The following is a 14,292-nucleotide window of genomic DNA, read 5'->3' as shown; positions in this document are numbered from 1 at the left end:
TCTGATTCTCGTTTAGAAATGATGACTTGCCTCATTGTCAAATTGAATACTGTATACATTTATCTCTATGGGAACTAGAGAATGACCAAAAATTATCTTGCTGACTATTAATTTGTTGACTGAGATCCTAATTACAAGTCGTTTAGCATATTAAAGTAATTTCACTGAATTTGACAATGTGTTGCCTGTTCTTGGACATTAGCCAAATATTTATATTATCTACAATTGTAAAATAGATATAGGCAAATAAGTTGGTAATATCAACAAGGAAACGGTGATCATATACTATTCTTCATTTCATGGAGATAGTCATCTGCTGTTCATAAGGACTTTGTAATTTGGAAGTTTGACATTTGAAAACCAGTTAAGTAAATGTATTCTATGTAAGAAAGAGTTGCTAAACACACTAAAATCCATTATACTAAGTTTATTCTGTATTTCTTATGAAATACAGAGCTAGTATTTCTTATGAAATACAGAGCTAGTATTTAAGCTAGTATTTATTACACATCTGAATGCAATTATATCAAAATTAATGTAATGTTAAAATCTCTGTCAATTTAACTTTTATTCATTGGCTTAGAAAGTTACTTAAAAAAATTGCTATGTGTTGGCCAATAGATTCTAGCCAAAAGTCTTTAAGCCAGTAGATGAGACATTCACTCGATCACTCACTCACTCACTCACTCACTCACTCACTCACCCACTCACCCACTCACCCACTCACCCAATCATTCACGCAATAGATATTTGTTTTGGCACTGTATTAGGCACTAGGGCTATAGCAATGAACAAAATAGCTATAAATTCCTACCTTTATAAAGCTTACTTTCTACTGGGGGTACTCACAATTAACATACAAATAAATAAATGTTGTATGGTAATAAATACTGAGGATAAGTTTAAAGCAGAATGAAGGAGGAGTAAGGAGTGGGGAGTGGAATTGTAGTTTGTATTTATTTCCAGCTTTATCAAAGTAGATTTGAAAAATAAAATTGTGAAATATTTAAAGTGTTCAATGTGTTGACAATATATGTATACATTGTGAAAGGACTGACTACCATTGAGTTAATTAACACATTCATCACCTCACATATTCTCCTTTTTTTGGGATGGGAGTGAGAATATTTAAGTTCTACTGTTTTAGCAAATTTTAATTATACAATACAATGTTATCACCTATAGTCACCTCGTTATACATTAGATTTCATACTTTATTGAAAGTTTGTACTCTTACGAAGTCTTCTATATTCCCCCACCTCCTAGCCCTTGGCAGCCACTTTTCTACTTTTTGTTTCTGAGTTTGACTTTATTTTAAAGATTCCACATATAAGTAATATCATGCAGTATTTGTCTTCCTCTATCTGGCATATTTCATTTAGCATGATGCCCTCCAGGTTTGTCCATGTTGTCAAAATGATAGAAATTCTTTGTTTTTCGAGGCTGAGTAATATTCCATTGTGTGTGTGTGTCATGTGTGTATACATATATACACTAAATGTTTTATATATACATATCATATCTTCATTCATTAATCCATGAACACTTAGGTTGTTTCCATAGTTTGGCTATTGTGCAGACTGCTGTTATAAATATGGTAGTCCAGATATCTCCTTGAAATAATGATTTTATTTCCTTTGCATATACCCAGAAATGGGAATCCTGGATCATATGGTAATTTTCTTTTTAATTTCCTGAAGAAACTCCATAATGTTTTCCACAGTGACTTTACCAGTTTACATTCCCACCAGTAGTATATAAGGGTACCCTTCGTTCCACATCCTCAACAACACTTGTTATCTTTTGACTTTTTGATAACAGCCAACCTAATACGTATGAGGTGGTATCTCATTTTGGTTTTGATTTGCATTTCCTTTTTAGCTAATAAAGTTGAGCATCTTCTTATATATCTGTTGGCCATTTGCATGTCTTCTTCAGAGAAGTGTCTGTTCAGGTCCTCTGCCCGTTTTTTAATTGGATTGCTTGTTTTTTTTTTGTTTTTGAGTTGTATGAGTTCTTTTATATTTTGGATATTAGCCCCTCATCAGAGACATTGTTTCAAAATATCTTCTCCTATTAAGTTGGTTGCCTGTTTGTTTTCTTAATGGTTTCTTTTGCTGTGCAGAAGTTTTTTTTTAGTTTGATATAGTTCTATTCACTTATTTTTGCTTATACTTCTCTTGCCTCTGATGTCAAATTCATAACATCTTCTCTAAAACCAAGCTCCATGAGTTTAGTACCTATGTTTTGTTTTATGCAATTTATTGTTTCAGGTCTTATATTTAAGTCTTTGATCTCTTTTGAATTAATTTTGGTGTATGGTAACAGATAGCAGTGTAGTTTCAATCTTTTGATGTGGTTTTCCAATTTTCCCAGCACCATTTATTGAAGAAGCTTTCTTTTCTCCATCGTATGTTCTTGGCGCATTTGTCAAAAATTATTTGCCCATATACTGTGGGTTTATTTCTGAACTCTCAATTCTGTTCCATTGGTCTGTGTGTCTGTTTTTCTGCCAATACCATGCTGTTATGATTATTTTTGCTTTATAGTATAACTTGAAGTTAGGGAGTGTGATAACTTTGGCTTTGTTCTTTAAGTATGGTGGGCAGAATACTACTTAAGATTACATATTGGCAAAGACTTGACGGTGATTAGGGATTAAGATATACAGATATTTCAGAGAAGTATACCAGTACCAAGGCTATGGCATAAGGGTCCTGGGACTGGAACATGCCTGCAATTGTCTAGGGTTGTAAGAGATCCACTGTGGCATAAGCAAAGTGAAGGGATAGGGGAGGCAGTAGAAAATGAAGTTAGGGACCTGAACAGATAAATGTTGGGGAGGATCCCAGTGTGGGGTGAAGAGTAGGGTCTTTTCATGAGGAACCTGAATGACCATTGGGAAAACATCAGCTTATGATTAGAAGAGTGATTGTGATCAATCTCACTTATGTTTTAAATGTATCATTCTATGTATCATTCTGGTTACCATGTGGGAAGTAGATAGTGTTTTGGTGAGGGATAGGCAGATGGGATTAGCCAGAAGCAGGAGACTATTAGGAAGTATTGCAATAACCCCCAGGCTAGCATTGATGGAGTTTGGTTCAGGATATTAGTGAGGGACCTAGCAAGACGTGACCATATTCTATATACAATTTGAAAGTAATAAGGACAGGATTTGCTTATGTGATTTGTGTAAGGTATGGAGAAGCCACAGATGACTCTAAAGGTTTTGGGCTTCAGAATGACTACGTAACTATGCAAACTAAACTACCGTTGTTAATTTAAAAAGTTTTCTGTGATAGAGATTTTTAAATGACACTAAGTTTCACATTTGCCTTCAATGGAACATTTATAAAAACCGCATTTAAACATTTATAGTAATTTTTATTTATTTGATTTTTTAATAGTTCTTGCCAGTAGCCTCAGTCCATATCGTGAAGGAAGATTTATAGAGAGGCGACTACGATCCTCATCAGAAGGAACTGCAGGGAGTAGCAGAATGATTTTGAAACCAAAAGATGGAAACATAGAAGAAGTTAATAGTCTAAGAAAGCAACGAACAGGTTCGTCATCTTCAAAAATGAACAGCATGGTAAGTAAATACATATCTCTACAAATGATAAAATAATTCCATACGTATCTGGCATGTTCCTGCCTCTTGCAAAATGAAAACAGATTGAAGAATAGTCTCCACATATTTGAAGAGAAAATTGATCTCCGTAGTTGAGGTCACAAGTCAGAGATGTTAAGTTTTCACTTAAGACTCTCACGGGTTCTGACAGATAGGAGCATAGCATGATAGCTACACTTAATTCCTATCTTCCTTGCTTCCATGGAACATTTGATGTTCTCTATCTTAGAATAAAACTCTGGGATACACAGCTGAGAAAAATGCTGATCATCAGGATGCCTTCTGACACCATCACCTCTTTACTCTACAGCCATTCTTAAACATGTCCTTTTGTAAACCACACTGCTGCCAGGGTCCCTTAAACCTTTTTACAGTTGCCCCTCCACACAAGGTGAGGAGTCTCCAGGGTCAAGGCAAAATGCCTGTCCAAAGCTTTAACACATTCTAGGTAACCGAGATTCCAGATTCGTAGTCTAAACTATGGGAGATTGCAGATGGGGGGAGCGGGGGTAAGCAGTGGGGAGAGTCTGAGAGTCTGGGCTTGCGCTTATGGGCTGGGTGTCCATAATGTGAGATAGAGCCAGGGGAAGAAGAGATGATGTGTGGACTGCAGCTCAGGAGATCCAGGAAATCAGGTCTTACAAATATTGAGGTGTACTTGCCTTTTGGAGTTCACTTTATTCACTTTCTAACAAATGTGTCCTTTATCAGCAGTGTCTTTGATTCCTAATATTTAACGGTGTTTCTTTAAAATGATCTGTCTACCTATTCATGCATAGATGTGAAAAAAATGCTCAGAACTAAAGAATCTATGATATCTCTATATATTTTAGATAATTATGTTTCAAATGAAAATGTTAGCTCATCTGATTCTGACAATTGTATTGTGAAGAAGACTTAAGTTACTGAGACACCTCTAGTGATACCAAAACTATCTGAGTGATACCAAAACTATTGTACTTAAAATTAGAAGTTCTAGGCATTAGGTCAGGCTTAGCCAGATTTTAATCTTGGATAAATCAGTAAGTACAAAACAACAAATGAAAATGAGTTCCTTATTTCTATTATATTAAAAAATAGGTGTATTTATATTTGTATATATAGATATTATGTTTCATCTTTCTTTTTGTTCTTTTTTGCTTTGAAAATATATATTATTGTTGCAATTGATATTTTTTGTCTAAGGACATGTTAAGAAAGATTTCCAACTGATGCAACATTGAAAATTATGGCTAATGAATTATTATAAAACATGTCTCCACAAAATGTCCATTATTATTCCTTCATAGAAAGGTATTTATATTAATAATTGTGCACTATTTATTATACTTTCCTAAAGTTGAGCCTTTTATATATTCTTTATATCTCATGTTTTTCATACTAAATTTAAATAATTTTCTTTATAATATCACAAAATTACTCCTTTCAGATCCACTTGCAAGATTTAAAATTTAAAATGTCAGAACACAAAAATGTAATTTTGTTCTTTTACTTGAGGCTTTCAATAAATTTTCGAAATGTCTCTGCAGTGATGTAGGTCTTCCACTAGATGGCAGGATGACACCATTGCCACTGGGGAAAGGTTATCAAGGTTGGGACAAACTTGCTTGCTATATTGTGCATGTTCACTGCATTTACAGGTAAATTTGTTGAAATAAATACTGATGCACTTGAATTTTCACACTAAACCTGTAAAAAAGTTACTTTATGATTTTACTGTTTTCCTTTGGATTTTGCAACTAATATCTCAGTCTCCAGTTAACTTACAGTTTAATAGTTAATTTAAAATGCATGAAATATATTCTTTAACTCATAGCAATCTAAGGAAGAAATGCTAGGATTCTTTAGATAATTTTAGCTGTACATGAAACAAGTTACTTATATATTTAGGAAATTATAGCTTTATGTTTGAAAAGTGACACATTTTCTACATTTCTTTTACAAAATAATTCAAGAGAATATATGTATTTAAGAATATACCCATGGAGAGGGGGAAAAATAAAAAATAAAATGTTAAAAAAAAGAATACACCCATGATTCAGTTATTCTTTTCTCTTAGAGCAAAAATATAATAACATGTATTTTTAAAGCTAATTTGAACCAAGGGAGTATTCTTAATGCTTCACATGTATTATCACATTCAGTCCTCACAATACTATGAACCAAGTGATATTGTTATTGATCACATTTTGCAAAAGAGGAAGATGAGGCACTGAGAAAATGAGCACTAAGCCCCCCGCCCTCCCCCCCCAGAAAAACAGATAATAAGTGACAGAAATAAGATTTGGATTTGAGTCCTAGCTGTTTAACTTTAAACCCTACATACTCTGGGGAGGTTGTAAGAGATTTAAATTATTTTTTTATTTTTCCTGCATTATTTCTGTGTAATGAAATTAACACTTTTAAGGCAATCTGTGCTTGCTGTAAGTATCGACTACTACTTCCAGTAAGCAATACAAAAAAGAAACAAAATTAATACTTATTCTGGACTTAGAATGTGGTAGTATTTCTTGATATGCTGATGAATGATATTAATGTCTTTATGGAGAGATAGCTCATCTAAAAAGGAATTTCATCACATCCTTCATACTTAGAAGGAACTGGAACACTTCATATAATTAATGGGTATTTATTTCTACCAATAGTATATGGTTCATACATTAAGATTCTGAAGGTTCCTGAATGACCAAAAATATGCCCCGATAGGTGAGACAGACCACAATTCTAGTGTTTTGTATACTTTGGGGATATTTCAATCTGAAAGGGAAATGGTAGGATGTATTAATTCTTTGAATATCAGTGGCTCAGAAGAAATTGGACTTTGCTTGAATTTAGTATAAGAAACCAAAATATATCTGGAACAATTTTATAAGCATTCACATTTATTATAAATGTTCAAACTGCTTTAAATGAAGACTTTCTTTAATTTTTCTCTGAGTGACTTTCTTGATACTTTTCTTAGGTGGGTCTAAATATTTTAAAAAGCTTTTCTAGAAATAAGCTCTTTCTTTCTAGGAACTTTCCTTCCAGACAATTGTATATCAATGAATAAATGTAAGGATTTGTCATGGTTTTGCAACAGCTTTACACAGTGAAGTCTAACTTCAAATATTTACAAGATCACCCTGCTCTAATACATATATATGTGAGGATAGGTTCCTGGGTGATGAATAATACAGAGGATCTGGCATCATTACAGGAAAGAAAGTGCCTGAATATATGAGTAAGATTTAGCTACACTATGTGATAACAAATAACTTCTAAATATTAATGACTATAATATGGATTTATTTCTCACTCAGTCTGCATGTTCATTGTGGAAGGTGCTGGGAATTCTGTTCAGTCTCCCTCTGAAACCGAACTGTTGAAATAGCTACCATGGCAAATACTGCCTTTCACCATGGCAAAAAGAGATCTCTTGAAGTCTTCATTTCAGTAATAGATGCTCTGACCCATGAGTTACTCACTTCATTTCTTCTCTCTGATCACATGCCCCAAACCAACCACAAAAGGCACCAAGAAGTACAGTGTCTTCCTCGTATCCGAAAGGTATAGACCTAGATATGTCTGGTGGGAACTAATGACTATTATCTTCTCAAATAATTTATTATATCTCAGTTCTTTTAATCAACTGAGATTTCCTGCTTGCCTCCTTCATCCCTTTTATCCATATTTGATGGGCCCTGACTCTGCCTCACACTGTACTGGTCGTTGTGGTTGAAAAGTTGAAGACATCTTAGAAATTGAAGAATTCGTTTATACCTACAAGTTTTTTCCTCTGCAGTGTGTTCTCTTCTTGACGTAAAGGCCTTGAGATATATATTTAAATTAACTACTTGATTCAATTTCTGGGACTCCTACTACGTTTGGAAGTATTCATTTTTAGTACATTTAAAAGCTGGCTTGGAGAGTTGTGTTATTTTTAGATGACTCAGCAAATGCATCCACAAAGTTACCCTGAACTATTTGTGCTAAGTGATTCTGACAGCATTCATTTGTGGCTAGTTTTATTCTGACACAGCATAATTTTTCTCATTTGCATTTGGCAGCTGGCTGCCTTTGTGTAGACACTGCGAATCTCATAGTGAGAACATACGCTGTAGGACTTCTTCGGTAGAACAGACTAGATTTATATTTAAGAAAAAGTTGTTACTTGCAGATCATTAGCATTTCATGTCATATTTTAATTATTTGTTATGTCAAAATCCAGAATTTAGGTAATATTGATAATAGTTAACGATCTGAGACTAATTAAGTCCTATGTTAAATAGCCAAGCACTTTACTATGCATTCACTTTTCTTCTGGGGCCTACTATTTTCTCTTTTATTAATTTATCCTTTATTTATTCATCCATGCACTCACAGTTTCTTTCAATAAGAATTTATTGAGAACTCACTCTGAATATGCAAAGATGAAAGAGACAGCCCTTGAGGAATTTAGAGTCCCAGGTAGGGAGACATTAACATGATCTTGTCAATACAACAGATTGAACCATTTTGATTATCTTAAAATTCTGAATGGGTGGAGCTTTATTTGCATTATGACCTTTGATATTAAATATTAAGAGGATTAAAAAAAGCACTCGAACTTCTGTATCTCTAATTTATATGGAGTCTATGTCACATGTTCAGTTGACACTGTTGAATATATACATAAATTCTTTTGTCTTTTGCTAATTTCTACCACTGTGGTCCAGCTGCTAATGAGCAGGGACTCTGAGAGGCACTGGGACGGTAAAGAAAAAAGTACATTAATATTCAGAGAATAAATTTCAAAACACCTCACCTGTACAACCCACCAGGCTAAAGAGATCTACTTGCCTTGTTTGGTATATGCATCTTCACACTTCCATTTTGTGACATGAAAGTTATTCAAGCCCAAAATTAAGAGCAAAGGAAAAGTGATGATTAGAAAATGTGATTCAAGAAATTTATCCTCTTATTCCTGAAATCCTAGATGAGACTTTCGAATATGTAAAACTGTTAGTGGCTTTTTAAGGGTTAAAATAATGATCTCAGCTTTTGTTTTAACTTATTGTTAATGGAATTAAAGCAAATATCATTGCTTGCTATAAGGACATCTAATGAGAAGTTATTAATATTTTTATGGAACTGGAGCCACACAAATCATTCTCCACATTCCTTATATGTTTTAAAAAGGAAAATCATAAGTATCACTCATTCAACATAAAATTACATTTGTTGATAACTAGTATATTAATTTTAGATTAATAGTCCTAATCCATAGTGTCTTTATTGATTATTCTATTTACTAATGGTACTTTTCCTATTAATGTCCTTCTAAGTTATATTACAGATATGGCACTCACCATTTAGTTATTTGATGTGTCTCATTTTACGTTAGACTTCAGTCTTTTAAATGGAAGAAATGTGCAAATTAGCATTTCTTATGGCACTTAGTATAGTGCCTGGTGCACAGAGAACATGAGTGAATTAAAGGTAAAAATGATGATTATGTTATGATAGTACCTTTAGTACAATTATTTTGTGTGATGTACTTATGCACGTTTTTTGACATTTTATTGTACAGATGTTTTTATGATGCATTATAAAGCTTTTGGTTTTTGATGCTAAGTCTTTGATCAAGAAGCCCATATCACTTATTACATTATTCCAGTAGAAATATAATCCATTTTAGAATAATAAGCCTTATGGAGTGGTTTATAGGATCATATCAGTACAATAGTTATGGACTGGCCATACAAAGATAAGAAATAGTCAATTATTTATGATATTTATTGGAAAACTCATTAAAAAAGATACGTTCTTGGTCAAATATTTTTAAGATGATGTTTTAAAACTCATGTGCATATTTTATCTGGTCCAATTTACTTCATTTCTTATAAACTTGATGATTCAGAATTGCTTTTAAAGAAGTAGAATTGGATAAAATATACCACTCATTTTTTTCTAGCCTTTTGGATGAGTCATTTTCATTTAGCGGCTGTCACAGTTTCTACATTCGGTGTACAAAATTACAAATGGCTTATTTATAGAGTTAACTCACTTCATCTTAAATGATTTTAAGATTAGTTTGAGTAAATAAAGTTACAGTATCATAATTATTACTCATCTCTTTATAAAGTTCATATGAGAATGTGCATAGCACTTAATTTTTCCCTCTGTGATTACTTTATTAAAATTTAATATGTGTCTTAGCCCCTTAGCTATAACAAAATATATCATAGACTGAGTAACTTATAAATTATAAAAATTTGTTTCTCAGAGTTCTGGGGGCTGTAAGTCCTAAGATGGAGGTGCCAGCATCATTTCTGGTTTATAACCAGCACCTTTTCCTTGTGTCTTACGTGGTGGACAGGCTAGGGATATCTTTGGAGCACTAATCCCATTTCTGAAGGCTCCACCCTCATGACCTAAGCACCTCCCAAAGGCCCTACCTCCTAATACCATCATCTTTGGGATTAGAATTTCAACATATGAGAGTTTGGGGGGACACAAACATTCAGATCATGGCAATAAACAATCATGTTGTAACAATAGCAGTGTTAAACAATATGTATTAAAAATTTCATTAAGAACAGTACATATTTCTCTTTACTATTATTTATCGAGGAAATAATTAAAGACAGTCACAGAAGAAAATTAAAGATTTTTCTCTAACCATACTACATTGAGCATACCCATTAGATAATTTATATACCTCTAAAATTAATAAAATTGAAACATGAGGTTGTTTTACCTTTAGTTTTGGGGTTATAATGCAAAAATGACAATTTTATATTTAACCAGATTATTATCTCAATATTCTGTGAGATAAAAATTGTTTCATGCCTTTTTTATGTAACTCTGTGGACTGGCACAGCTTTCATAGCATGAGAGAGAATATTTATTGATTCGGGATTCATGACAGATCTTTGACCATCTGAACAGCGCAAAATCCGTAAAACAGAATTGACCTTGAGTAAAAGAACTACTTTTACTGAGGAAATAGTCACTGGAATTTGAAGATTTTACATTATCAAGTTAGACATGAAAAAAATTAATTCCTAGAGTTATTCTATTATTCTGAAATTTAAATACAACATATTAAATTAATTTTAGTAAACTAAATGATAAACTTTCTTTAACTTACAAAGTCAAGAAATGTAGTAGAAGAATTATATCTAGTAATAAACATTACAGTAAGTTTATAGAAAAATAAATATTTTAACATTAATATTTTTTGAAATAATTTTAAAATTGAGACAAATATTTATTATTATCTCACAAACCACCATAATTGCAATGTCAAGATAAAAATGTGTGATTTAAAAATGAATCATGCATATATTTATTTCACACTTTTCCAATGTGATGCTGTTTTTGTTTAGTAATTCTTAGAGTACCTGTCATTTTATCACTATTGTCATTTCATAGTGTTAAAAGTTTTCTCAGAAAAGCCTCTTTTGCTTATATCTTCTCTTGTGCTTAGCTTGTTGCATCCAACCTGAAAAAACCTAAGTACCAATATTTTTGGTTCCCTCTTTTAGACTTTTTATAGTATACATTTGTTATTCCTTACAAAGTATCAACTAGTTGTCTTAAACACTACCCAATGATTAGTGTTTATATCAGTGAGAAACAAAGAATTTTTTGTTAAGGAAGCATACTCTATCTTTGGAGTTGATGTGGAGAAATATGCAGTGAGTTGTCTTTTGCCCAAATAGTGGATAGCTTTTCTCCCTTTGTTTTTCCTTCATCTATATTACTATCTTAATTTTGCTTTAGTACACATGCATTTCAGTGTCTTTTTAAGATTCCAATAATTCTTAATTTCCTCCTCTGTAAAGTCACATTGGAAAGCAGCGATTATATCACTTAAAATAGGATCTCCCTATTAGAGTCAGAGTAAATGCATCGCTATAATAAATTCTACCTTCACTGCTATGACCCACCACTACACTTTTCTGTTTTTGTTTTTTCAAGTTAACAGCAGCTTAAGTTGAGCAAAGGACAGACAATGGTGAAAGGTTGTGTATTTGACAGTATGTATTTGAGCTTCCAAGAAACTTGGCAACTACCAGAGAACCATGCATTGCCCACTTCTGTCCTACTGTGTGGTCTCTGCAACTGCTCTTTCTGCTTTGTTTCTTTCAGAGCTTCCTGTGGATTGTGCCTCAGGCTGGCTCTGGTTCAAGAACCTGTGGTGTGCCTCGTGTATGTGCAAGGGGGGAGGGGACAGCATTAAGATTTATTTCAGAAGAGAAATAAGTCTATAAAATACCCTTAGTTCCTAAAAATATAAAAAGTAATTATTTAATAAAATGTAGTGCATTAATAAACATATATATGATATTATCATACTTTCTTACACTTTTTTTCCCCAAATGACTTTAATGCTTTCTAATCTTTAATTTCTTATAAGGATATGCATTTTTATTTTGTCTTTGTGACACCTGTCTGGAATAAAAGCATATTGCCTAAAAATTAAAGGCAGACTCTCCTAACATACAAACATGATCAAAATAAATTTACAAAATAGGAATTATTTTATATCAGTTTAAGGTGATTTAAATTTTTTTTTTTTTTAAGCAAGTTTGGTGCAATAAAAGGAATGCATGATTTGGTATAAGACACCAAATTCAGTCTCATTTCTTTCACTTAGTAATAATACTGCCAACCTCATAGAGTTGTAAAGATCAAATAACATGAGTTATGTGAAAAGGCTTTGTAAATTTTAAAGTGCTATACTGATAAAAAGGACACATTTTTATTAATAACATGGATCGAAGCCAGAAACTGAAATGTAAGTTGTATTGCCTTTTATTCATTTAGAAATAAAAATATTTTAAAAGCTAAACTCCCATATAAAGTATATCTTACCATGACAATAATAAATTGAGTTGGCTCCTTTAAGCCACAACAAAAACAGTCCTTAAAAAGTTCAAGTTATTTACATATTAATGCTTTATGTGGATAATCTACTATTTACCTGATTTTTCATTTGGTAATTTTTTTGGAAACTCATACATTTTTCAAAATCAGTTTATAGTGCTTAGAAGAAAATTAATCAAGAAATACATTTAAAGTTTGACTGTTTTACTACATTTACGTTACACTATTTAGAAAGTTTATTTGACCTCATTATTTCCTGATTATGAAATTAGGAATAAAGCATCTACTCTTAAAATGGGTGTGTTGGCTATTTATAAAGAAATTTAATTTGCATTCTTTGTTTTCTTAAATAAAAAGCCAGTTTAACTATAAAAAGTAGACATTTATGTGTATACTTATAAGTCACATAATAAATTGATAAAACCTTGATAAGTTAATACTTCAAAAGTATATTTTGTTAAATCTTATGATAATGTTATCCAACATAGAAGATGCGATGATTTCTTGGAAAAAAATAATGTTGAATAAAATAGTGATTTATAAAGTATCTTATTTATTTTTTTAAAAAATAAATTTTGAACAGTAGTGTATTTAGTAAAAGTACTAGTCTGTCCTGTCATAATTTAAGATTTCTTAACTTTTGTGAGAGACACTTTTATAACATACTCAAGTTTTTGTTCTTGTTTATTTCTTCCTTTATTCCGTTGGAAGAATACATCCACCAGTATGGTTTTTAGCTTGGATATTTAAACTAAATGGAGATAACCAGCTGTTAGATAATTCATATCATTTATCAGGTACTGGTTAGGAAGAGACAGTATATCTCAGCATGCTATCGCTTTCATTAGATTTATGTTCCAAAGAAATGCAGATAACATTAATACAAGTAGCGATTTTCAATGAAAAGATCAGCTACCTAGTTATGGTTCATGAATCACAGTGATTCTCTCTCTTTTTAGTAATAATAACAACAGTATATAAAAAACTATCACTGAGCCAAGTGAGTGCCAGAGTACACTGATCCTAAAGATTTAACTTGACCCAGCAGTCCGTTAGAAGTTGCCATAGCTGCGGAAAAGAGAACTGAAGCAGAGATGCTGGGCTTATATTTAGAAAAAGAGAAAGGAACTATTAATGCGTGCTTTTCTCTAACAGCATTCATCTCTCTAGGAAGTCCCTCATAACAAAAGGGAGTTGGGACACCATTAAGTTTTATGAAATAATACTGTGATTTTTTGAAGGGAACTTACTGTTACACAGCTGGAAGCCTGTAAGGTCTGTTAACCAAAGGAGTTCAAAGATAGCCACCATTGTTCAGCATATAGTTTTGTTTTCTATTTTCTGATTCGGTGCAGTGAGGTTGAACATAAATGATGTTAAAATCTTCAGCTTTTCATGATTCTGTCCTAGTTGTTGTAAGTATACTATTAGGTAATTTTAGGGAAATCAGAACAATTGACCTATACAAATGATTTTTATAGAAATTGGTTTTCGTTCTTATTAAATAACAACATAAAACAAAATGATTTTCCAATTTTGACACCACGAATTTTCCAGCAGTTCCTCCATTTGTTTAAAAATAAGAATCCTTTTACCATAAAATAGCAAATTAGTCTGGTTCAATAAAAAGCCTATTTTACTAAAACAATAGGCAAAAGCTTCATAAATACTTATTTATTTATTTATTTTTACCAAAACAGAATTGCATAATAAAATCACAGAATTGCTCAAGGTAAGCAGCCCAAATTTAAAAAAAAAAAAATTCAAAAGATATTTCTATTAAATGGACTTAATGGCTCAGC

At 32.2% G+C, this 14,292-nt stretch overlaps 1 protein-coding gene across 1 annotated transcript in view; it reads left to right on the top strand.

Moving 5' to 3' along the window:
* CCSER1 (coiled-coil serine rich protein 1) overlaps positions 1–14,292 on the top strand; it is a 1,102,883-nt gene that overhangs the window by 54,268 nt on the left and 1,034,323 nt on the right. Inside the window, exon 3 of the mRNA XM_011356283.1 lies at positions 3,411–3,595. Within this exon, the coding sequence (XP_011354585.1) occupies positions 3,411–3,595 (185 nt within the window). The remainder of the gene's footprint in view (positions 1–3,410; positions 3,596–14,292) is intronic.

The sequence above is a fragment of the Pteropus vampyrus genome, unplaced genomic scaffold (assembly GCF_000151845.1).
Source record: "Pteropus vampyrus isolate Shadow unplaced genomic scaffold, Pvam_2.0 Scaffold25, whole genome shotgun sequence".
NCBI classification, from domain to species: Eukaryota; Metazoa; Chordata; class Mammalia; order Chiroptera; family Pteropodidae; genus Pteropus; species Pteropus vampyrus.
Note: the sequence above shows the minus strand (reverse complement) of the source record. Positions and strands in the feature narration are given on the sequence as shown.